The following is a 27,082-nucleotide window of genomic DNA, read 5'->3' on the forward strand; positions in this document are numbered from 1 at the left end:
CAAAAAAAAAAAAAAAAAAAAAATCCATAAAATCATAAATATTAAAAACTGAACTTTTATAAACTTAAATGCTATACTGTATATGCAAAAAATGCATCAAATATTTAAAATATAGCCACAAATTTTCTTGAAATAAAGTTCAACACAAAAAAGAGTTATTAAAAATATTCTTAAAAACAAAAATTAAGATAGACTGACAGATTGATAAGATGGATACATAACAATAAAGCAAATATTCCAAAACTGTAACAAGTATAGAATTTATGGTGGGTAGGTATATGTCCAAAGTGTAATTAGGCCAACTCAAAATGTTGCATTCATAAAACATGGAATAATCAGAGAAAAAGAACCCTCACGAACTAAAAATGATTGTAAAATTTCATCAAATGTTAGAAATGGCTTTTAAAAATATTAAGAGATATTCAACTTCACTTACAATGAGAAAATGCACATAAGAATCACAATATAACTAGGCGCCATGGCTCACATCTGTCATCCCAAAACTTTGGGAGGCAAAGACAGAAAGAGACCAGTCTGGGTAACATAGCAAGACCTCATCTCTACTAAAAACTTAAAAAATTAGCTGGGCCTGGTGGCACACATCTGTAGTCCCAGCTACAGGGGAAGTGGAGGAGGAAGGCTTGCTTGAGCCCAGGAGTTCGAGCTTGCAGTGAGACGTGATCGCACCACTGTACTCCAACCTGGGTGACAGAGCGAGACCCTGTCTCAAAAAAATTTAAAAAAGGATCACTATATGATTTTAATTTTTAACTTACAAAAAGTTTTATAATATACTATATTTGCAAGGCTCTGCTAGAGGCTTTTGGTGGGACTATAATTGGTATAATCTTTTTCGGGAATAAATTGTTACCAAACTTATCACATCTTTATCAAAACTTAAAATGTGCACAATTAATGCCAACTCTAAAACATATATGATGTCTATATCTGTATATATTAAGTGAATTTATGTACATGAATATTCATTGGAGTGTTGTTTATAACAGTAAAAGACTGGAAATAAACTAAATTTTCATAAGAGACTGATTAAATTATGATATATTCAGACAATCCATAAATAGCTATAAAAAAATCAAAGTTGATCTATAGCTACTGACTGGGAAAAATCAAGTTAAAAGTGATAAAAGCAACTTACAGTATAGTCTGTGTGGCTGGTATCATTTTTATTTAAAAACACTTTTGGCTGAGCGCAGTCGCTCACATCTATAATGCCAGCACTTTGGGAGGCCAAGGTGGGAGGATCACGAGGTCAGGAGTTCGAGACCAGCCTGGCCGGCATGGTGAAACCCCATCTCTACTAAAAATACAAAACTAAACTGGGCGTGGTGGCAGGCGCCTGTAATCCCAGCTACCCAGGAGGCTGAGGCAGGAGAATCGTTTGAACCCGGGAGGCAGAGGTTACAGTGAGCCAAGATCTCGTCATTGCACACCACCCTAGGTGACAGGGTGGGACTCCGTCTCAAGAAAAACAAACAAACAAAAAAAACACTTTTTATGCTGTATGCTACGACTGGGAGAGGGACTAGAAGATTAGACAAAAAGGGTCCAAAGTGAGAAGATAACTTATTATATTCACTTTTATACTGCCTGATTTTTTTCCATGCGCACATATTACCTATTAAAAATAAATATTTTAGTACAGAAATTTTGATGAAAGACATCAAAAAATAAAAATCAAACGAATTTCCAGAAAGTTAGAATTTTTTTTAAAGATGTGAAAAGTTGAGATAAGACAGGTTAAATCTACAAAGTCCAGTATCTGACTTGAATATGAATTTTAGAGAGATTTTTAAAAAGAGGGAAGGGCCAGGTGCGGTGGCTCACGCTTGTAATTCTAACATTTTGGGAGGCTGAAGAGGGCAGAACACTTGAGGTCAGGAGTTCAAGACCAGACTGGCCAACATGGTGAAATCCCCGCTTTACTAAAAATACAACAATTAGCCAGAAATCACTTGAACCTGGGAGGTGGAGGTTGCAGTGAGTCGAGATTGTGCCACTGCACTCCAGTCTGGGCAACAGAGCAAGACTCTATCTCCAAATAAATAAATAAATAATAAAAATAAATTTAAAAAGAGGGAAGAAATGCACAAAGAAATATTAAATAACACAAAAAACTGCCCACAGTTGAAGAACAAATATTTACTGACTAATAAGCAATCCATCAATGAAAAAATATCACCCACACTAACACATCACCATATTTCAGAATTCTAAAGACATACCCAAGATTCTAAAATCTTCCACAGAGAAAAAGAAAAAAAAAAAAACTGTACAGAGCAATGATAATCAGATGGCATCAGAATTTCCTCTAACAACACTAATAATAATATTAGACAGTAATGGAATATCTTCAAAACTCTTGGGAATACTGATTCTCAATCAGAAACTCATAACTAGCCTACCTATCATTCAAATGTAGACTTACAAGACATACAAGACAAATACATACAAATATAGACAAGTAAGGACGAATACTTTCTTCAAAAGCTACATGAGAATGTGCTACATAAAAACTGAGGAAATAAACCAAAAATGGCTTTAAAGAATATCAGACAACAGTGGAAGCCATCCAAGAAAATAGTGAAGAGGAATCCCAAATGACACAGCTATGTGATAGCCCTACAAAGCAACTGATGGTGTCAATGAGTAGTCCCAAGACTACACATATAACTTTCAAAAATTAGGCTAAAATAATAAAAAAAGAATGAAGTACTGATCCATGCCACAACTAGAATGAACCTTGAAAATATACTAAGTAAAACAATGCAAACACAAAAGACCATATGTCATATGATACAATTTGTATGAAATGTCCAGAATAGCCAAATTCCATAGAAACACAAAGTAGGCCGGTTTTGCTAGGGGCTGAGAAATGACGAGTGACTGCTAATGGGTACATGGCTTCTGCTTGGGGTGCTGAAAAGGTTCTGGTATTAAATAATGGTGATGGTTGCACAATTTTGTGAATACACTAAAATGAATTAATTGTACAAGTTAGAAGACTGAATTTTGTGGCGTATGAATGCTATCTCAATAAAGCTTTATTTTTAAAAGTGAAGCTAAAGTAAAGGAAAAACATAAAAAGCTAAGAAATGTCATTAAATTCCAAGAAAAACAAAAACTTACATGAGAAAGTAGATCACGCTATACTTCTTGCCAAGTGGTTGTCAGGCACTGGGAGTTGGGGCACAGACTGACCACAAGGGAAACTAGGGAACTTGAGTTGAGAGGGATGTAATTGAATTGTTCTAGATCATAAAACTTAAAAAAATAATAAAATAAAATAAAACCTCCTGTGACACTGGAGTGGATTTTTGTAGTTGAAGTTGACTCTTAAGGAATCAACTATGGATTATTTAGCAAAGTTTGCTGTCCAAATAATTGACAGTATCTAGTGATTTACTTTGTTAAACTCTCCCTGTGCCTAAGTATATTACTGGGAGGGTCTGATTTTTTTTTAAAGCTTTTCAACACTCTTTATTGAAGTACAATATATCTACTGCAAATTACAAGTACACATATTGCTTTCTCTGTAAATTCTGATACTCTGTCATCCTGACAGATTTTGGGGAGGGAGTAAAATAGGTCCAAAATGTAGAAAAGAAAAAGTTTCCAAAATCCTCCCTAGTCAGGTCTTCATAGAGTAGTTTCATCAGCTGATTTAAAGTAAATTCTCAAAACAATAAATATACTAAAAGAAAATTAAAAACATATACATATTTCCAAGTCACTTCTCCCATTTAGATTATCTATCCCGTAACTTAGCTCCAATAATGTTACAAGATTTACCTAGATGTCTTCTGATCTAGAAATTACTAATATTTTTAAAACAATTAAGATACATAGTAAAAATTTAAGAGACGGAGAGTTCTGCCTTCTCATTATTTTTATTGAACCCAACTAATCCTTGCTCTTTGGCTTCCTTTTGTGTACTTCCTACAAAGAATATTCTTAAGTAAACTTGTCATCCTGGGGGGAAATAAGTAGATATAAAAGTACAGATAATACAAGTAAGAAGAGAAAAAAAAGAAACAGAACTGAATGAAGGGTGTGGGAAGTAGTATCTTCAATTTACAAAGGGAAAGCCAAGTGTTACTGCCTATATTTGAAGGAACAAAAAGACATATATTACACAGAAAAACTAAAAATGATAATTTAAATATAATAAAAGAATATAGCAAGGGAACAGGTGCAAGTAGACAGAAGGAGATAATCATCTGAGCAGACATCAATAAATAATTTAATGAATCAAAAAAGTGGCATACATTTACATTAAGAACCAAGAAAATGAAACACTTGGATATAAATCTAACAAAATATGTACAAAAGCTATATGAGCAAAACCATAAAACTATGACGAAATAAATCACATAACTAAATAAATAGAAAGATATTCTATGTTCATGGATAGAAAGACTCAATATTGTCAAGATTCCTCTCAATGTGATCTACAGACGCAACACAATTCAAATCAAAACACCTGCAAGTTACTTTGTAGTAACTTGTAGTAACACAACAAACTGGTTCTAAAGTTACACGGAAAAGCAAAAGGCCTATAAATACCAACACAAAATTGAAACAGCAGAACAAACTAAAAGGATTGGCATTATCCTTCAAGACCTATTATAAAGCTACAGTAATCAAGACAGCATGACAATGGCAAAAGAATAAATAGATCAACAGAACAGAACTGAGCACTCAGAAATAGACCCACATATAGTTAATTGGTCTTTGACAAAGGAGCAAAGACAGTATAATGGGGAAAGGTAGTCTCTTCAACCAGATGATGAAACAACTGGATATCCACATGCAAAAAAAGAGACAGATCTAAACACGAAATGTAAAACTATAAAACTAAAAAGATAAAATAGGAGAAAATCCTTATGACTTTGGGTATGGTGAGGACTTTTTGGATACAACACCAAAGGCACAATCCATGAAAGAAATTATTGATAGTAAGATTAAAATTTTAAAATTTAAAGTTTCCTACTCTGTGAAAGACATAATCCATGAAAAAAACAACTGATAGCAAAGGCCTCATTAAAATTAAAAATTTCTAGTCTGTGAAAGACACTGTGAAGAGAATGAAAAGAAATGCCACAGGCTGGGAGAAAACATTTGCAGAAGACATATCTGATAATGGATTGTTATCTAAAATATACAAAGAACTCTTAAAACTCAACAAGAACACAACCCAATTAAAAAGTGGATCAAAGACTAACAGATATATCATCAAAAAAGATACACAGATGGCAAGCAAGCATATGAAGAGATGCTCAACATCATATGTCATTAGGGAACTGCAAATTAAAACAATGAGATACCACTACCCACCTATTCAAATGCCAGAATTTAAAACACTATCACCACCAAACACTAACAAGGATGTGGAGCAACAGGAACTCTCATTCACTACTGGTGGGAATGACAAAATTGGTACAGGCATTTTGGAAGACAGTTAAGCAGTTTCTTACAAAATTAAACATAATTTAACCATCATCCATTCATCTACTCTGTATGACAATGATAGATACATTTCACCATGCATTTGTCTAATCCCATAGAATATGAATTACATGCATTTGTCTAATCCCATAGAATATAAATTTCTTACAAAATTAAACATACTTCAACCATCATCCATTGATTTACTCTGTATATGACAATGATAGATACATTGATCAATACATTGATACACTGATACAATTGATACATTGACCAATAAACTGATAGATACAATTGATCTATCAATACATTGATAGATACATTGATAGATGTATCAAAGATAGATGTATCTATCAATGTATCGATATCTATATCTATTGATATCGATATCTATTTATATCGATACATTGATATCTATCACAGATAGATATGGCTGTATAGATATATCTATTGATAATTGATACACTGATAGATGATACATAGATGATACACTGATACATTGATAGATACAACTGACAGAATTGATACACTGATCAATATATTGATAGATACACTGTATACATTGTATCAATGACATATTATAGATACATTTCATCATGCATTTGTCTAATCCCATAGAAAATAAACACCGACAGGGAACAATAAAGTAAACTATATTTGGGAGATAATCCAGTACCAATGCAGACTCATTAATTATAACAAATGTACTCCTCTGCTGACGGACACTGATGGGACAGGAGTACTCTATGTATGTGGGGTAGGCTTAACATTAATCACTGCAAATTTTAATTCTCCCAACAAACAACTAATTTTTTTTCTTTTTAATTCTGTACTTTCTGCTCAATTTTGTGGTGAATCTAAAATTACTCTCAAAACTAAATGTTTTGAGAGTAAGACTTTTTTTTTCCAAAATAATAGTATATTATTTAGAAATATAAAAGGTTCAATGAAGGTAAAGGTTTATATAAACCACCAGAACAGGTGAGAATTTAGAAGGGTTGTCTCTCAGGAGAAAACACTTAAAAAGGGATGAGACAAATAATATTTGCTCTCATTATAAGCCTCTGTGCAATCTGATTTTGTCCCTAAACCATGTACATACATATATGACCACTTAAAATTCAGCACCAATGACTACCAGAAGATATTCAAATGTAATATAATCTGGATTATGTCTGAAAAGAAATTACTCCGTAAAGAAATAAGTTATGTGTCAGCAAAAATAAAAAAGAAAAAAATCGATTGTTCATTGGGAGAATTAAAATTTGCAGTTATTAACATCAAATCACTTCATTCATATTTTGCTATACATGTATTAATAACAGCGAACAAAATTAACAGCAGCATTCAGTAACAATCTTGGTTTTTTACCAGAAAAAATTCTCTGAAGGCACCAGACATCAATTTTCAAACTAAAAAGCTATTGTGAACTTAATACATAATACTGTTTTGGTATCTGAAAATACTACAATCTTTGATTCACTGATTCAATCGATGCCTTAAATGCCTAATTCATTCAGAAAGCTATACTAGATGTTTACCTTGTAACACCTAAAACTTAAAATGCTGACTCGCTGTAGTCACCCTCCAACCCCTCCCCTACCTTACGGCTAGATTCAGAGAAGCATTTTAGCATCAACATGCAGGGCTGTAGAAAGGCACTTTCCCAACAGCTAGGCCCTTCGTTGCCAACCATGGGTCTCTCCTGTACCTTCACTCTCTTCCAACAACTTGGAGACTCCATAAAGAAACCATTTATGACTCTTTAGGTTCTTGAACCATCTACTCACTGTTACCACCAAATGTTTTCAGTACTCAAATTTCCACAGCAGAACATCTAACCCAGTACTATTAATCTATGGGCCCAATAAATGTGCATTTTATATAATGTTATTACATTTTAGAAATGCTATAAACTGAATTTTATAAATAAGATTCTCAGTTTCACTCTCAAATATTTCCAAAATGTATTTTACAGAACTTTTTCTAATAATTATATTCTTTTTTATATCTCAATAAACAGAGAACCCTAAAAATAATCAAACCTTTAGTCCTCTAATATTTGAGTCTTTGCTACATCAATGTAGCTTCTTTATCCCTAATATTCCACAAATCCTCTGCTCAACCTAATGTGCTTGTGATTCTCCAAATACATTATTCATACCTAAGAAGTCCCTATCCAGTTCTTTTCTGCCTCCTTAATGATTTAGCCAGTGCTAATTCGTTCAACTCCAAATGACTGTGGCATTTATCAAATGTTCCTCTCATCGGGGTATCTTTCTGTCTATCCAACTCTACGCTCTTCAAGAGTCACACCTTTCTGTGTTCAGGGTCTACTCCACTGTACACACATAGTATATTCACAATATGTTTTTGAGGATGACCTGAATTAAAAAAGAAATTATTATACTAAGAAGGAATAATCTAGGGACTACTGAGATACAAAGCCGATTGTCCCTGAACGGCCCCAGAATACTCAGCACTTATAACTAATTAATCTACTAGTTACTTAAACAATCTCAGGTGTTATTTCTCAGTGCTTCAGCTTCCAATAGCCCCTTTCTACTACAAATGTCAGTAAGACACCCACTTGTTACAATGTGCCAACTACAAATGAGCCATTACACTTGCAGTGGAATATGCCTTAGTACAATACTGTTTCCATATAGGACTAGATGCTGAGAAACAAACAAACAAAATGCTTTAAGCACATTGAACAGGTTCGACCCTTACTAATTTACTCTGTAAAGAAATATTTGAGTCTACCATGTGCCAGGCTAACCTGAATATCACGGATGCAGCAGCAGTGAGCAAGCCAAATGCTGCCACAAGAGCCCTTGTTTTCATGGAGCTTTCATTCTAGTTTTATTGGGAAAGTATGAGCAAGAGAGATAACAGATAATATGAAGAGAGTGAAAAGTGTTACGACAAAAAACAGGCCGGGTGTGGTGGCTTTTGCCAGTAATCCCAGCACTTTAGGAGGCCAAGGCAGGAGGGTTGCTTGAGCCCAGAGTTCAAGGCCAGCCTGGGCACCACAGCAAGACTTCATCTCTACAAATAATTTTAAAAATTAGTCAGGCAGTCAGGAATGATGGCACACACCTGTGGCCCCAGATACTCGAGAGTCTGAGATGGGAGAATTGCTTGAGCCTGGGCAGTTGAGGCTATACTGAGCCATGATTGCACCACTGCCCTCCAGGCTGGGTGACAGAGTGGGAATCCCATCTCAAAAAAAAAAAAAAAAGGTAAGTAAATAAATACCACATGAAAAAAGGACAGAGAATGAGAGGGGAGCTATTTTCAGGTGGGTGGTCAAAGGTACTCCATAGGGTAGTCAGGGTGGCCATTTCTAAAGAAAAAAAACTTGAAGCAGATGAAAGCTTGAAGGAGGTCAGAATGTGAGCCACGCAAATATCTAAAGGCAGACAGACTGCAGAAGGAAAGAAGGCAAGGCCCTAGACACAGCATGGACTGGCATGCTCCACATCAGCAGGACCACCAGCGAGGGTTAGCGGATGACATCTGATAATCCCCTGTACCCGACAAGTCACAGTACACAAATAGATACACACTTCCTGAAAAAGGCAGTGAAAGCAATTAATTACGAAAATCTCATCTTTATCAATCTATACCTTACGAAAAAAACTAAAAATGTTTTCTTAGATTAAATTATAATTGACAAATCTATAAATCAGGGCCAGGCTAAAAATTAAACAGTCCTCAATGAGTTCACAGGTTCATAAGAAAGACCACAGAAATGGATCCCAGAGAAAAGAGGCCGTATTTTGGGTCTGAGGCCAATAGAAAAACGCTTACCCTGAGCAGACCTGCCCAGAGTGGTGGCACTAGTGAGAAGGGGTGGAGCCTGTGCTTGACACTGACGTCATCATGTACAGCTAACAGCCACAGATTTGCTGAAAAATGACAGTAACAAAAACAGATACAAAGACAAGGGGAAAAAAATCTAATTTGAGTCCTCAAAATAACTTCCATTTATTAACAAAACGGCATCACAAGTAGCCCCGAAAATACAAGGATGGGTCTATACAGCATCACTGCTTCTGCGGCTACGGCCCCGCCCGACTCCACCACTCGGTTGGTTCCCACAAGTCTCATTCAGCCCTTATAGTAACACCACGAGAACCCAGACAGTGTCACATTCCAAGCGCTGGGCTTTTACCTCTGGCTTACCTACCCACATTCTTTCTGTTAGAACACTCCATATTAGTGTCTTGAGGAAAACACCTTTATCTTTATTACTTTCCTGTTTACTTCACTGAGACACAGGGAAGGTATAAAAATCAAAGGCAAGGTTCTGCTTTTGACAGATTTATTTAAATTCTAGTGGGATCGATCCAAAATACACTGAAAAATGTCAAGTCCATGCAGAACTTAATCTTTATTTTAAATATATAAATGCTGAGAGCTATGGAGTTAAGGAAGGATTCCTGAAAGATGAACAATTTTAATGAAGATTAGTACCTCCGTGAATTAATATTTTATCAAGAAATCCAAAGTGTCTGAGAAACAGTAGCCAATAACTACTTAAAAGTCAATCTTCATTACAAATGAACTCCTACAAAGATCACTGTAATGAACTTCCGGGAGTTTATTTCAACTACTGCCACTGACCCTATTCTCTTTATAATGAGGTATCATTTACATTTTAGTTTACAGATCTCTAAATAAATATATAGCATACATATACATATGTATGGTAACCCCTTTGCTCTCAATATTAACAGAATGATTTTAAACGTCTCATAAGAAACATGTACGCTAGTTTTGAATTACCCTCAGTGGCCATTAAAATTAGTTTCATCTTGTTATTCACCTGCTAATGCAGCACAGGATGAATTACCAATGTGAAATGTGAAACGTTTATAGCACTTCTGATGATGCTCAGGTGTGAGAGCATTCCTGGTTTGCATATATTCCTATTTCCTCTCAAATTATACATTGATCCATAATACTGCACTACAGTTAGAGGAAATGAAACATTCAAAGAGTAGTTTGGTTTCACATGGAAACAGTTACCAAGACAAACCTTCTTGTAGGATGGAGTTCCAAGAACATTAAATCATCAGAAATTGTTTCAGCAGCTGGTTAAAGCTCAGTGTACATAATAGGAGACAACTGGCTAGCTGTGCATTTTCAGTTAATTTAAAAGGTATAAACACATTAAAACACTGAAATGTTTGATATATTACAACACAATCGGCTTGTTCCTCAAGGGTGTTTAAATGGCTGCTGTATTCATTGTGTTTGGAGCCAATTTACTATCTAAAGGTATTTACTGTTTCCATCCCCCTGAATGTCACCAAAACATTTTATCAATAAAGGCAACAACAACAAAAGAGTGTACGCATTTAGGATATGTACTAAATTCCTGGTATTTTGTTATAAAAAAAAAATATTTAGGGTCAAGCGTGGTGGCTCACACCTATAATCCCAGCACTTTGGGAGGCCGAGGCAGGCAGATCACATGAGGTCAGGAGTTTGAGACCAGCCTGGCCAACATGGTGAAACCCCATCTCTACTAAAAATACAAAAATTAGCTGGGTGTGGTGGTGCTTGCCTGTAATCCCAGCTACTTGGGAGGCTGAGGCAGAACAATTGCTTCAACCCAGGGGGCAGAGGTTGCAGTGAGCTGAGATCGCGCCACTGCACTCTAGCCTGGGCAACAGAGTAAGACTCCATCTCAAAAAAAAAAAAAAGAAAAATTAGAGGTGGTGCTACTTGTAAAATTACATCAGGAACACATGAAGCACTCCACACACCATGACAAAGAAACAGCACACAGTATATGTGTTTCCCTTCCCTGCTCTGACCACATGTAAAAGAAACCTAACCACAGTGGCCTAAGCAAGATAGGTATCTATTTTTCTCATGTAAGAGGAAACCCAAAGATATGGGATCCAGGGCCCATGTAATAGTTTCATAATGTCACCAATATCTCATGCTCCCAGGACACTATTCTTTGCATGCAATGCTCATTAACATAGTTTCAAGACAGCCTAAGCATTGCCTCCACATTCCAGGAAGGAAGGGAGAGCAACAAGCAAAAGGCTGGAGTGGATATGCTCCGCAAGTTCATGATTTCTGCTCACATATACTTGACCCAAACTATGTCACATGGTCACATGGAACTACCAAAGTGTCTGAAAAACAAATCTGGGCACACAGCACCACTCTAAACAATACTGGAGTTCTGTTAGAATGGAATGGGAGAAAGGATGGCATGCATGTGTCTGCTGCAGGAGCCCCGGTTGAATGGGAAATTGTCCCATTTCCTTCCCTAGGCGATGACTCTTCAGTTGTCTCAGCCTAATTTCCCAGGTGCATACCATGAGACCATATCATGACGGGGGTTGGTGGTTCTCACTTCGAAGACTATATTAAAATTCTAGATGTTGCATTCATGTACAACAGCAGCTTGCAGCCTATTTTTTCACAAATATCTGTCTTTCCTTTTGGTGCCATAGATAAATAGCACATTTCCAATTATATCCCCATGTAGACTGAGATTCTGTCATGAAAAACAGTAAAATCTACTTTTTTATTTCAAAAATAATTCCTTTTATATATGCATTTTCAACAGGAGATGTAAACTCTTTCTACAGAGGTAAGCAAAAATCTTCATAGATACAATAGTAATGGTTTGTGGTCCTCTAAAGGGCTGTAGGACATAAACAGACATTCAGTGTGTCTGGGGACTCAAATTTCATTAAGTGGGAGAGGCAATTATGAAAGAAATGTCAAACAAGGCTTCTCAGGTAGAAAATATTTTTAAAATTTATTTTTATTTTTATTTTTTATTTTATTTTTTTTTTGTGACATAGTCTCGCTCTGTAGCCCATGCAGGAGTGCAGTGGCGCAATCTCAACTCACCGCAACCTCCACCTCCCCGACCTTGGTTCAAGCGATTCTCCTGCATCAGCCTCCCTATAGCTGGGATTACAGGCATGCACCACCATGCCCAGCTAATTTTTGTATTTTTAGTAGAGACAGGGTTTCACCATGTTGGCCAGGCTGGTCTTGAAGTCCTGACCTCATGATCCGCCCACCTCGGCCTCTCAAAGTGCTGGGATTACAGGTGTGAGTCACTGCGCCCGGTCTAATTTTGTTTTTTTTAAAGTAAAGACAGGGTCTCACTATATTGCCCAGGCTGATCTCCAACTCCTGCATCCAAGCAATACACTTGCCTCAGGCTCCCAAAGTGCTGGGATTATAGGCGTGAGACACTGCACCTGGCCAATAATTTTTTTTAAAGGTTGAGAATCACTGCTTTAAAAGTAACAAATGAGGCCAGGCACGATGGCTAATACCTGTAATCCAGGCACTTTGGGAGGCTGAGGTTAGAGGATCACTTGAGGCTGGGAGTTCGACACTATCCTGGCCAACACAGTGAGGCCCTGTCTCTATTTTAAATTTTAAAAAGTAACAAACGAGATGAACATTTTGAATCATATAGGAATTGCGTTGAGCTGCAGTGACAGAAGCCCAGTTACAGCAGTGTTAACTAATAAGGGTCTACTTCTGTCACATGAGAAGTCCAGGATGAAAAAAGGTGGTGCTGGTAGTTGTTGACTTTGGTTTAGCAGCTCAATGACATCAAAACAGAATTTTCTGTGAGTCTCTTGGTTCATGGTGCCAAGAAGGCTGTGCAACTCAAAAGACTGTCCACATTCCAGACAGCAGGAGAAAGGGCTGTCAAGAGAAAAAAGATATGCCTCCTAGCTGACTCAAGCAGTTCCTTTTAGAGAGCTTTACTCAGAGGTCTCATTGGAGGACCTTCCTCTACATCTCACTGACTATGCCTAGCATCAAAGGCGGCTGGAAATGAAAATCTGGCTTCACCAAAAGAGGCTGGAAACACAATCAAGAAGTCAGGAAGATAAGGAGAACTCAACTCACTGTGTCTACCATAATATGAAGTAGATTCAAATTGCTTCTCTCTTAAAATGTTGTTTCCAAAGATCTATAAGCTCTCTTAATACAGAGATTAATTCCGTGCCTACCATATTCTTAAGATAGTTTCACTATTTCCCCCTTAATGACGTAACATTTTTGTTTTGACGATGAATAGCCAGTCTAAATATTAGGCAGAAAGAAAAGAACTCTGGATATAGAATCCTTAAAAGGCACACATATAAGTACTACACCAGGACCCACAAACTCCGCAACATGATCAATGATGATCTGCCACATACAAAGAAGATAAAACAAATCCTGGCCTAGTCGGAACTTACAAGAGTGGAATATCAGTGATTAACTGCATCAAACAGCACAGCAATTCTTCCAAAAGATCTTCTGAGTCAGAACCTGGTAAGACACATAAAAAGATTTTTTTTTTTAACAAAGTACACAGTAGAATACAGTTGTTTAGAAGTTACATTTTCATTCCTAATGAGAATATGAACAGTTATCATTATATAAACTCAGTCATTAATGTTCACCTCTGATTAAAATCCAAACTATGAACAGGTTAGCATCTATCATAATCTTAATCTAGTATAGGACCTTTCAACACCTCTATAGTAATATAGCTTTTAAAGCTTGAAGGTACTTAATGCTCCTGTATGCCAGTAGTTGTCAGATTTTTTGTACTGCACTGTGTTTCTTTCAATGAAATCTTACATTAAAGCCAAATATATGAAACAGATAAAAATCAAGCTGCTCTAACTGCTTTGTTTGAAGCAGGGGTAGAGGACTTTTATCCCTCCCTCCCCAACAAATATCTGGCTTTACCCTTGATTTCTTGATGGGTTCTCAAGGTACCTTTTATGAACCTCTGGAGCTCCACAGATCGTAGACCGAACCCCATTAAAGAGGCCAACCTCCTCTTTACAGACAATGAGTCAAAGGTAAAAGGGCTTTCTGAAGTCAAAGAATAAATAAGTGGCAAAGGCAGAATGCAAATTACCATTCCAATGGAAATGTTCCCCTATCCCAAACTACTGCAAGTAACTGACCTCCAAATTCCCAAAGTCAGTCAGTATCTTATGTGACTTCTGCTCTTGGACATTACTGACACCTCCTCCTTCAGGAAATTCCTTCTTTTCTCAGTTCCTATAATACCTTATTTTTAACAAACTTCTTTTTCTATTTCTTCCCAGTGTCTGCTTCCTCAAAATACCTTTCAACTATTGGCATGTTCCCCAGAGTTCCACTATTGTCGTGCTTTTTTGTTCATTATCTCATCACCACAGTTCAGCTAAACAAGTTTACTAAATTAAAACTCACTCCTGGGCCAGATGTGATGGCTCACACCTATAATCCCAGCACTTCGTGAGGCCAAGGCAGGCAGATCACCTGAGGTCAGGAGTTCGAGACCAGCCTGGCCAACATAGTGAAACCTCACCTCTACTAAAAATATAAAAATTAGTCCAGCATGGTGGCGCACGCCTGTGGTCCCAGCTACTCAGGAGGCTGAGGCAGGAGAATTGCTTGAACCCAGGAGGAAGAGGTTGCAGTGAACTGAGGTCGCGCCACAGCACTCCAGCCTAGGCAACAAAGCGAGACTGTGTCTCAAAAAAAAAAAAAAGAAAGAAAGAAAACTGACTCCTGGACTCCTTTAACCTTCATGACTAGTTAGTATTTAGTTCCAATTTTACTCCTCTGCAATCCGAACTCCAGGTTACAATCAGAGAGAGCTAACTAAACTCTATCCTTTCACTCTCCTGGCTTAGGTCTTTTCAATTACTTTAAGCTGATTAATATATACCAAAAAAATTCCATGCTCCAAAGTACAGCATGCCAGATTCTTGGAGATATAGTTCCCTTATCACTTTGTACCTTTATCTCCCTCCAGTACTGCAGTGTATATTCCAGCAATGCCAAGCTATCTGCTACATGCCACTTCATACCTCAGTAACATTCCCTCTGCCTGGAATAGCCTCTAACAATAAAAATCTAATTTTTAAAAAGCCTATCTGTATCCATCTGAACCATCCTAAGTTTCATCTCCTCCATGAAACCCACTCCCTTGCCTCACCCTGAATAATCTATAAAGTATCTATGCCTCGTTCATGCCTCTTGCATTGCATATGTTGGTTACATTATGCCATCATTTTTTGTCTACGAGCAAGCAGGCCCCTACTGGACTCTATCCGAGCTTGCACATAATACGTATTCAATACAATTTGCTGAACTGAGCCCAGGTATCTCAGAAAAAATCCAGCAGGTAATTGCAAAGCATCAAAGCACTTGGAGTCTCAAAAAAAAGTTTAGCAACTTCTTTTCTAGGCCACAATATCACCTAGCATTCAGAAATTATAAAGAAATTTCATCCTGCTTTGCCACAAAAAGAACTGGCATAGTAACCCCATGAGAGGTAAGTACAAATCTTGAAAAGAATATTAAATCATGCTGAACACACCAATCAATGCTAAAAAGGACATACGGCAAGACTCAAGTTCAACAACCAAATTAAATCTCACTCCAAGAACCATCGGGCTTGGCTCTATTATTAGTGAAAAAAATAAAATAAGAGAGTAAGTCACACTTGTCTCTGGGACTGCATGGTTGGTTACCAGATCTAACTAAAATCCCTCTCATTGCCAAGGCTGCCCAACATAACTCAAGTTAACAACCTACTCTAACAAGTTGATTTGTTGGTATATAATATATACTCAATATATGTTTGCTAAACAGTCACTCCTTAACTCATTCTACAGGATGTAGTGTCCCAGGCCCAAGAAAGAACACTTAAAATCACTCAGTGATTCCCTAAGGAACATTTCAGACCAAATGCCAGTTTAATAACACCCCTGTTCAGCCAAGCAGCCAGCATAGTTTTTTAATTACGGAAGGTGAGAGACCAAGTATTCAGGAACCACAGATGGTGCCTGATTTGATTTTTTAACTTCCAGGGGTATAAAAACACCTAATTTTTACATATTAAAATGATGACAAGGATTCTCTATTCAACTCCATGTGCCACTCAAATCACGACCTCAGCCAAATTTACATTTGGGTCAATTAAGGAGTATATACACAGCTTTGTTATCAATCTAATAAAATAATGAAGATGATAAATATATTTCATACAAGTAAAATATAATATTTCAAGGCCAAAGCTCTAACAAAAGACAATAAGCAATATCCAGCTGAAATATCTTGACTTCCATTCCCAAAAAAAAAAAAATTCCTCAGAATTCTAAATTCTTGCTTCTCAGCTAATATAGAAGTAAATAATTGTATTTTAAGTGAAGAGTGACAAGATTTGACTGCTTACTAGGTTTGACATCAAGCAAGCCATTCATATTGCATTATTTCCTTTCCCAACTAGCACTTATATCACCTTAGCTTTCTTATAAGGCCAAATATCTTCCTTAGTTCCAAAAAATAAATATAAACTCACCTACAAAAAGTATAGTAACACATTCAAGCATTTCATGCAGTAAAGAGAATCTTAAAAATTCTTGAAATTTGCAGGTCAATGACAAAATAAACTGACGTTCTTTGAGCAAAGGTCTTTGCAAAGATTCAGTGTGTTTACTGTATTGTGAAGTTTTATAACTTATAGAGCCCATTTCTCTCCTAAGAGTTCTCTCTCAATGCTGGGCACAGTGGCACATGCTATAGTCCCAGCTACTCAGGAGGTTGAGGCGGGAGGATCTCTTGAGCCCAGGAGTTGGAGGCCAGCTTGGGCAACATAGCAAGACCCTGACTGTTAAAACAAACAAACAAACCAGAATTCTCCCTTAAAGAGTTTTAAATTACCACAATAGCTCCAGACAAATATTTTAGTATTTTAAGTCTTAGTTTCTGTAAGATCACATTAACAGCATTTACCGAGTACTCTACCCTTGGACAGGCATTGTGATGAGCACTTTATATTCAATGTCATGTTAACGTTAACCCTGACAATAACTCTTGATGAATAGTTAATGATTATGATAATCATTTTATAGATGAAGACATCAAGGCTCAGGTTAGTTTAATTAGAGTAAGGGGCAGAATCCAGATTTGAACTCAAATCTATACTCTCAAGGGAAAAAATTAAAAGGAAAATATCCTTTAAATTATTTTTAAAGATATGTTTCTATACAAAGTTGGGGGAAACTATTCAACCAATTCATGTTTCACTGAACACTGTAAATACAAAACCCCGAGTACTACAGGCCCAGTTAGGAGGGAGACATCTGAAGTACTACGTACTAGTTTATAAATCAGGATGACACACAATGTATTTATCAACACATACTAGAAGTTCTTGACTCCTTCAAAATCCAATGTACAAATAATCTAAAACAATGAATAAATATAAGCTATTATCATCCGTATTGTGCAGAACAAGGTCACTAAAATACCAGCCCTATCCCTGGAATGCTCTCATTCTAAAGCCCCACTGCTCTAGTCCCTATGAACTTCACCAAGGGAAGGAGTAGACAAGCGAGATGATATCTAGGGTCCTTTAAGGTTCTAATAATCTATACCCAAAATTAAGCGGCAGTCCCTGTTAGTTCATTCTATCCAGCATCCATTCAGCACCATGTGCTGAGATAGCACTCTCATTTTGTCCTTAGGGAGAGAAGCAGAGAACAGTACAATACTGTCCTAATCAAAGGCCTTCCATCACAGTAGGAGGGGAAGGGAAGACAGCAAAAAAATTGTTTTTCAAAAGCGCTCATTGATCATTAGAAAACAAAGCAACCAGAAAAATAAAACATAGGATTTAAATCAGAATATATATAGTCATTAAAAGAAATGTTAAAAGAGTTTTGTCTTTGTTTTCTTTGCATTCAGAAGGTTGAACTGCCAGTTTTTTAATGCTCCCCAAAATTACACTGCGCCAAATACAAGTACTAAAAACTTAATCGAATAGGGCTGTACTCCAAAAACAGGTTAACAGAGTACCTTAGAAGTTCAGAATAAAAGTGGCTTCCTTAAAATGGAAGACACATAATTAGATTATATTCATTAAAAACTTATATTCAGAAAATGAAAGACTCATGGTAGAGTCTAGGTTTTTGCCACTTTAATAGTGAAACTAACATTGAAGTTATCCTAAATTATTCTAAAATATTAGATTTAAACTTCTAATTAGCAACACCAAAATGTCTCTTGTAGGTTAATCATAAAGATGAAAGGCAAAAGGACTCTTTTAAAAAGAAAAGTGATCTGCGTTTCAGTGCACTACAATATTTATAAGCTTGTGTCCTATACCATTCAAATCAAATCGATAATAATTCTGGTTGACTGCTATTATTTTGGTCAAACAGAAATGTTTCTAATTACCCTAAAAGATAATATACTCTACCAGGTTTGACTATAAAATGTGCCTATTAGAAAAGTTTAATTGATTTTGTTCCACTAATAATATAAGGGAAAGAAAGGGAGAGAAGAGACAGAAATATTACAAAACAATTACACCTATTATATGACCAAAGAACAGTTCAGGAATTCCTAGAGGCACTTTCATTTTTCTGCAGAGACCGATTACAAGTCATATATTACAAGTCAATATTTTAAAGGATTAAGTCCATGCTTTCTTTTTTCTCTGAGCCACATTTTTCCAAATGGGTTTGTTTATTGCTTTGCTTACCTATAAGGTTAAATTATTAAATTTGCTATTTAAACAAACAAAGCAAATTTATACTATACAAATTTGGGTTTACCTCCTGAGCTACCGCCTGCCCTGGTCTCTAGGGCCCAGTTCCAGCAGAGAAAGGAGAGCAGGGAACCTGCTGCCGTGGCAGCCAAAGCACCTGAGCCATCTGGAAAAACAAAGCTAGCTTCACAGGACTCACTGCCATCGAGTTTGGCAAAACAAATATGCCACAGGTTTTTAGGGTGATTCCAAAGAAAGAGTTTCAAAAATGTTTTAAGCCTGGGAAGAATGGAAAGGAAACTGCTTGTGTTAGAGAGGGGGTAATTAACAAATTTTAAAAATACTTCCACAAATTTCCTATCTTGTATCTTTTTTTTGTTTTGTTTTGATCTCTCACAAGTCAGCCGTTGCCTTCACTGTTTGGAATCCTTGGCTCTCCACTGACCCACCAGCGTGAGGCCACTGCTGACTGGAAGCGTGGTGTGCACAGGCAGAGCCTGCCAAACAGCGGTTCCCACTGGAGGGCTTTGGGCTGCTTCAATGGGGGCACTGAAATGTAAGCCATTTCCCCGTTTTGGTTCATTTTCTCTATAAGAGTATCACTAATCTGGCAGGAAAGGGAATAGGGTGGGTAAAATCCTGGTGCCAGCATTCTGGCAGCCAAGTCAAGACACCTTACTCTTCCATATGCGGCCTTTCCACTGAGCCCTGGTCTCAGTAGGCCACCCTCCTTCCTCAGTGCCTCAGAGTTCACTCAGGAGGCTCTCTGAGTTCAGTCTCTACGGATAACAGATCTCTAGTGTTAAATTGGAAAGGGGGGTGGCCTCCTGACTGTATGGCAAGGGACAGAACCTTGGACAGAACTGCTTCTTCCTACCAAGCCGGAATGCCTTCAGAGACACCTGGCACTTCTAATTCCTAAGCCTTTCCAGGGTTCTGGAGTAAGAACTGGCTTTTTTTCTGGAGTTCTCCAACCCTGAAGCCATTTAGCTTTCAGCTTTCACAGATCAGTGAAGCTCATCATTACTCCATTTTCCAACTTTCAAAATGTTATTAACATTGTGTTCCCCTCTCTTCCTCAATCTAATAAATTCAAGACTTTTTAAAAGTCCCTTTGCTGATATTTTATTGGAGTTCCAGGAGAAAGTAAACACGCATGTTTAATCCACTATGCTTGAGAGCAAGTCCCACAAAATAATTTTTTAAAAATAAATTTATATTGAACAGTTTGATGCCATGGAAGTGCCATTAAAGCCAGGCTTTTGCTTGGCCTTGTCGAGTCCTGTCTCTTTCCTACTCTCTACAAAGCTGTACTCATGGGTTATGCAGTGTCTTGGGCCTACGCACTTCACTCGCCCCAGGTCTGGGCAGCTGATCTGCTGCCTCCCTCCCCTCAGTGCTCGCAGAGCTGCCCACTGCACCACAGGTGGTAATCTCTTTGAAAACAGGACTAATGCTGGGCGCAGTGGCTCATGCCTATAATCCCAGCACTTTGGGAGGCCGAGGGGGGCGGACCACTTGAGGTCAGGAGTTCAAGACCAGCCTGGCCAGCATGGTGAAACCCCGTCTCTACTAAAAACACATAAATCAGCTGGGCATGGTGGCCCACACCTGTAATCCCAGCTACTTGGGGGGCTGAGGCAGGAGAATTGCTTGAACCTGGGAGGCGGAGGTTGCAATGAGCTGAGGTCACGCCACTGCACTCCAGCCTAGGCAACAAGAGCGAAACTCCATCTCAGGAAAAAAAAAAAAAAAAAACCAGGACTAACTCCCTCTCTGGGCTCTTCATCCTAGCACCTTCTACTCCCCTGGACCTTCCTTTCAGCTTCATTTCCCACCACCCCCACTTAGTTGCTTTTATCTTCAGCCTCTAAATCTCCAAAGTCTTCTTCCCTCATTTAAAAAAAATATATTTGTAAAGAAACTATAGCCAGGTGCAGTGGCTCACACCTGTAATCCCAGCACTTTGGAAGGCCAAGGCAGGTGGATCTCTTGAGGTCAGGGTTTGGGACCAGCCTGGCCAACATGGTAAAACCCTGTCTCTACTAGAAATATAAAAATCAGCGAGACATGGTGGCATGGGCCTGTGATTCCCAGCTACTCAGGAGGCTAAGGCAGGAGAATCACTTGAACCCAGGAGGTGGAGGCTGCATCGAGCCAAAATCATGCCACTGCACTCCAGCCTGGGCAACAGAGCGAGACTCTGTCTCCAAAGAAAAAAAGAAAGAAAAAGAAAAAGACACTATCACTGCAGCATGGTGGAGTAGTTACTCCAATGAGCCCTCCTATACAAAACATCTAGTTCTTGTCTAAAATAACACTTTTTAGTGCATTGATGGGCTTCCAGAATGTAAAGCAAATTTCTAAGGACTCCAACCCTATAACCAAAAGAACCTACAAGCAAATAAATGGACTTTAATCCAGAGTAAAACACTGAGCAGTAAGCAAACTCTAAGGTACGTAACCCAGAAGACGAATGCCAGTTAGAATGAAGCCCACTACGGGGAGACTAAGCCTCAGTCAGTGGCAAGGAATGGGGCCTGAACCTGAGACTCCATATTAAGTCAAGAATCGCTGCAGGAAGCTAACATGGCATCAGATGTTACAGCCCCTGGATCCCTTTAGAAGCAAATGCAAATCTCTCTCTTATTTGGAGCCTCAAATAAGATCAAACACGGCTAGGTGCGGTGGCTCATGCCTATAATCCCAGTGCTTTGGAAGGCCAAGGCAGGAGGATTGCTTGAGGCCAGGAATTCAAGACCAGCCTGGGCAACATAGTGAGACCCCATCTCTACCAAAAATAATCTTTAAAGATTAGCCAGGCTTGATGGTATGTGCCTGTAGCCCTAGCTATTCAGGAGGCTGAGGCTTCAGGGAGCTGTGACTATGCCACTGTACTCCAGCATGAGTGACAGAAACTCTGTCTCAAAAAAAAAAAAAAAAAATACAATCAATGTCATCAAATACATAAGGAAACAAGCCATGAGAAGTGTTTCCAAAAACAAACAACAGATTTAGGCCCTTAAGGACTTAAAATATTGGATTTATAAGACACAAAATGTAAAATAAATATCAGTATTACCTTGGCAAGAGGAAAGAAAAACTCACATTGAAGGCCAAAGGAAAATGGAAACAAGTTTGTATTACTTCATAGTTTTGCCTAGGGCTGGCTTTGTCCCCTTTGACTGATTCTCAAAAGGCACGGACTAATGGAAAGAGCTATCCTCATATAATAATACAAATTCTCTCTAACAATCTGCTACCACATCATACGTAGCCTATGGGAAAATGTTCAAATACAAAATCCTCACAAATTTAGATTACAAACTAAGAGCTTACTGACACATTACTCTCATAAAGACTGCTTCACTGAAAATGCCAGCAATATCCATGTGATCACAGCAGTATTACAATGGATTGGAATAAAGAAAAAAATGCTGTGTGTGGAATAAGCCAACATACCTAAGATGCCTCAGTTGACTTCGCTCAATTGTTTGCAGATGGCCCTCCACTTTTGTAAATTCGACCTTCAAACAACCTGTACCACTGTATATTACTGACCCCAAACAGTCTTTCATATACCTAAATCAGATATCATATATCAGCTGATAAATGGATGTCTTCAGCTACTGCATGGTCATGCTCCATTTTTCCCCCTTTCAACAGTATCTGTGTAATCATTTAATTGTATTGCTCTTTTATCAACTGTAAAAAGAAATTGGCAGAAAATATAAAAAGGGCTAAAGTAGAAATCTCAAACTAACAACATGGAAGACTAAGGTAAAAATAATTACATATGCCAAAAACAGAAAGTCTTTAGTCTTAAAAGATATTCACTGGACTTAAGCTGGTGGACCAAGAGTAGGCTCAATTATAAACACAAACAACAACACTAAAGAGCATGTATAGGGCCAGGTGAGGTGGCACACGCCTGTAATCCCGGCACTTTGGGAGGCCGAGGCGGGCGGATCACCTTAAGTCGGGAGTTCATGAGCAGCCTGGCCAATATGGCGAAATTCCGTCTCCACTAAAAAAAAAAAATACAAAAATTAGCCGGGCCTGGTGGCAGGCACCTGTAATCCCAGCTACTCAGGAGGCTGAGACAGGAGAATTGCTTGAACCCGGGAAGTGGAGGCTGCAGTGAGCCGAGATTGCGCCACTGCACTCCAGCCTGGGTGACAGAGCAAGACTCCGTCTCAAAAAAAAAAAAAGTATAAAATCCTGAACTGTCAACTCTGTATAAAGAAAGCATATATTCACAATGTCAGGTTCAAATTAAAAAAAGAAAGAAAGAAAAGCTCTGTCAGTATATGGACAGAATCACTGACAGATTACCACAGAGATGGCTCTTTCAGTGAGATAACTATCTTGATAATGTGGCCTATGGTTGAAAAAGTATCTTTTTCCCACTATCCTTACATTAGAATACCTAAGATGCACAACAAAAAATCTTGCGTCCCAAGCTTGGACAAAGGTGGGGGGTGCAGGGATACTCTGAGATTTTGGCCCCAAAATAAATACAGCATATCTCTAAAGTGCATCAATTCACTTAATGGTATATAATGAAAAATAATTTTATATTAAAATAAAAATGATATTGTAACAGGATAAATATGTTACAGGAAAGGGGTTCCAATCCAGACCCCAAGAGAGGGTTCTTGGATCTCACGCATGAAAGAATTCAGGGCGAGTTCGCAGTGCAAAGTGAAAGCAAGTTTATTAAGAAAGTATAGGAAAAAAAGAACGGCGACTCCAGAGACAGAGCAGTCCCGAGGGCTGCCGGTTGCCCATTTTTATGGTTATTTCTTGATATGCTAAACAAGGGGGTAGATGATTCATGCCTCCCCTTTTTAGACCATATAGGGTAACTTCTTGACGTTGCCATGGCATTTGTAAACTGTCATGGCGCTGGTGGGAGTGTAGCAGTGAGGACCACCAGAGGTCACTCTCATGGCCATTTTGGTTTTGGTGGGTTTTGGCCATCTCCTTCACTGCAACCTGTTCTATCAGCAAAGTCTTTATGACTGGTATTTTGTGCCAACCTCCTATCTCATTCTGTGACTTAGAATGTCTTAACTGTCTGGGAATATAGCCCGGTAGGTTTCAGCTTAATTTTACCTAGCTCCTATTCAAGATGGAGTTGTTCTGGTTCCCATGCCTCTGACAATATCATGTTAAATAAAGTATAAAATATGCATATTTTGTAGTACATAATACAAAACAAAGTGCTGGATTTGCAGGTATTGAGTGGGCTATGCTCTTGGGCCCTGTGAGGATAAACATTCACTCCATTCTTGCTGCTAGCACTTCGTGGGAAGGTTTGCAACTTGCCAAGCAGAACTATGTTTTTGGTACTGCTGGCATCACAATCACGAAGGCCAGCATTAACAAAACTAATACACGCAAGACACAAGTCTAATTAAAAGCTCTAACTGTAGACATCAGTATATATTTAACAAATATAGAAGGCTAATTATCAACATAGTAAATTAAACATATTCCTCTCTTGAAACCCAAACTCAATATATGAAGCACAAACTCTGAAAATCACTGCTGAATGATAAACGATAACTGTGAAAGATGATGGAGTGTTGGGGATAGTTACATTAAATTAATTCAATTCTATATAATTCTTGCAAACATTCCCTCCTAGAAAAAAACAAAGTATATAACATTCAAAATACCAAAATTCTGCAGAATCTCTCACACACCAACTTAGTTAACTTTCTCAAATCCTTGATTAAGTCTATACTATAACATACAGTTATATGGTAGTCAGAGAACATAATGATCAATCCCAAAAGAAGATCAAGACCAGCAAAAAATCTAGCTATATTCAGAAACAACTTAGAAAGTTTTGACTTATGTTCCTTTCCTACTTAGTGACTGAGAAAGAGACAGAAAATGTATTTTGCCTGTGAAAGTTTAGGGGGAAGAAGGAGAAATACTTGTTTTTCCAGTACCACTAATCAAATGTGGAGTCAAAGGGACTTTTATTATTGAAATAAACTTTGGTGAAATGACAAATGCTCAATCTCTAAAAATATTAGGACAGTTCAGTTTGCTTCCTGTGCCTCAGCTCCCTTTTCCAAGGTAGCTTAATGAAAGGTAGCTTCAATAAAATTTGGCTGCCCAGGCCAGGCGCAGTGGAGCACACCTGTAATCCCAGCACTGTGAGAGGCCGAGGTGGGCAGATCACGTGAGGTCAGGAGTTCAAGACCAGCCTGGCCAATATGGTGAAACCCTGTCTCTACTAAAAATACAAAAGCAACCGGGTATGGTGGCACATGCCTCTAATCCCAGATACTTGGGAGGTTGAGGTAGGAAAATCACCTGAATCCGGAAGGCAGAGGTTGCAGTGAGCCGTGATCGTTCCATTGCACCCTAGCCTGAGCAACAAGAGCGAAACTATGTCTCCAAAAAACAAAAACAAAAACAGAAAAAAAAAAATGGCTGCCTATCTTTTTTAGAGCAGAATCTCTAAAGTTCAGCAGGAATTACTTCAGAGTAGAAAGCACAGAATCCAAGAAAGGAATGTCTGATCTACAATGAAACTGGAGAGTTGTTTCCCCTGAGAAGACAAGGTAAACATTTTTATCCAAGGGAAATACTCATGGGGCAGCCCCTAAACACATGGGGCTCTCACAGTTACAAAATGGGAAAGGGGAAAAGACACACACACACACACACACACACACACACACTATACCTGCCTTGGACTTTAAAAGGAAAAAAAATACATATATGTGTGTGTGTGTGTGTGTATATATATATATATACACATACACAAACATATTCATTGCCATTTTATTCACCCTTCATAGAAACGTATTCTTTACTTAATAAATTAATATGGTATAGTATCTGAAATTTAACATTTTTTTTAACAGCATCAAAGATAATTTCAGTACCTATCCCCTTCCCCCCATCCCCCAAAGTTAATGAGGTAGTAATTCATACTAACTCAAAACTGGGCAAAACAATAAATGACTTTCCATGAAATGGTCTTCTGGGACAGAAGAGAAAATAAAAGATGACAGCAAATAAAACTGCTAAAATTGATATGCTTGCTTTATTCAAGAATAATAAAGTTATCCACATTTTAGCTATGAAATGTAGAACAGTAATTGTGATACTGTGATGGTTAATATCGAGTGTCTACTTGATTGGATTGAAGGATGCAAAGTACTGTTCCTGGGTGTGTCTGTGAGGGTGTTGCCAAAGGAAATTAACACTTGAGTCAATGGGATGGGGAAGGCAGACCCCCCCTCAGTCTGGGTGGGCACCATCTAATCAATTGCCAGCACGAATAGAATAAAGCAGGCAGAAGAAGGTGGAAGGAGCAGACTTGCTGAGTCTACTGGCCTTCATCTTTCGCCCATGCTGAATGCTTCTTGCCCTCAAACACTGGACTCCAGGTTCTTCAGTTTTTGGATGCTTGGACTTACACCAGCGGTTTGCCAGGGACTCTTGGGCCTTCAGTCACAGACTGAAGGCTACACTGTCAGCCCTAATTTTGAGGTTTTGGGACTCAGACTGGCTTCCTTGCTCCTCAGCTTGCACAGGGCCTATTATGGGACTTCACCTTGTGATCATGTGAGTCAATACTCCTTAATAAACTCCCCTTCATATATACATCTATGCTATTAGTTCTGTCCCTCTAGAGAACCCTAATACAATAACTTTCAAAGAAAAGTGGAACATATGATTTTGCTTCCCTGCAACCAGCCAACAATGTCATCTGTTGGAAAGAAACTTTAGAACACTTACGAAACAAACTTAATTGTGATATTTTAAATTCAGCAGGCTCTCAAGGATGAAATTTGAATTTAAATACACTCAACCTGTATTTGTCCAGTATCAGTAGAGGGAAAAAAAATGTTTCCACATAAACAGAAGACAAAAGATTGCTGATATCTTGTTCAAGCACAAACTAGAGTTTGCTCATCTATCTGCATATTTGGGGACAGGGCATATGTAAACTGCAGCAAATTCCATTCAGTCTACAAACTTCTAACCAAAGAAAATGAAGAGCTCTTGCCTGCTAAATGTTCTGCA

At 38.1% G+C, this 27,082-nt stretch overlaps 1 protein-coding gene across 1 annotated transcript in view; it reads right to left on the reverse strand.

Annotated features, from left to right (window-relative positions):
• DYM (dymeclin) overlaps nt 1-27,082 on the reverse strand; it is a 398,822-nt gene that overhangs the window by 312,272 nt on the left and 59,468 nt on the right. Inside the window, exon 6 of the mRNA XM_011968998.1 lies at nt 13,719-13,791. Within this exon, the coding sequence (XP_011824388.1) occupies nt 13,719-13,791 (73 nt within the window). The remainder of the gene's footprint in view (nt 1-13,718; nt 13,792-27,082) is intronic.

This window comes from Mandrillus leucophaeus, unplaced genomic scaffold (assembly GCF_000951045.1).
Source record: "Mandrillus leucophaeus isolate KB7577 unplaced genomic scaffold, Mleu.le_1.0 Scaffold87, whole genome shotgun sequence".
NCBI classification, from domain to species: Eukaryota; Metazoa; Chordata; class Mammalia; order Primates; family Cercopithecidae; genus Mandrillus; species Mandrillus leucophaeus.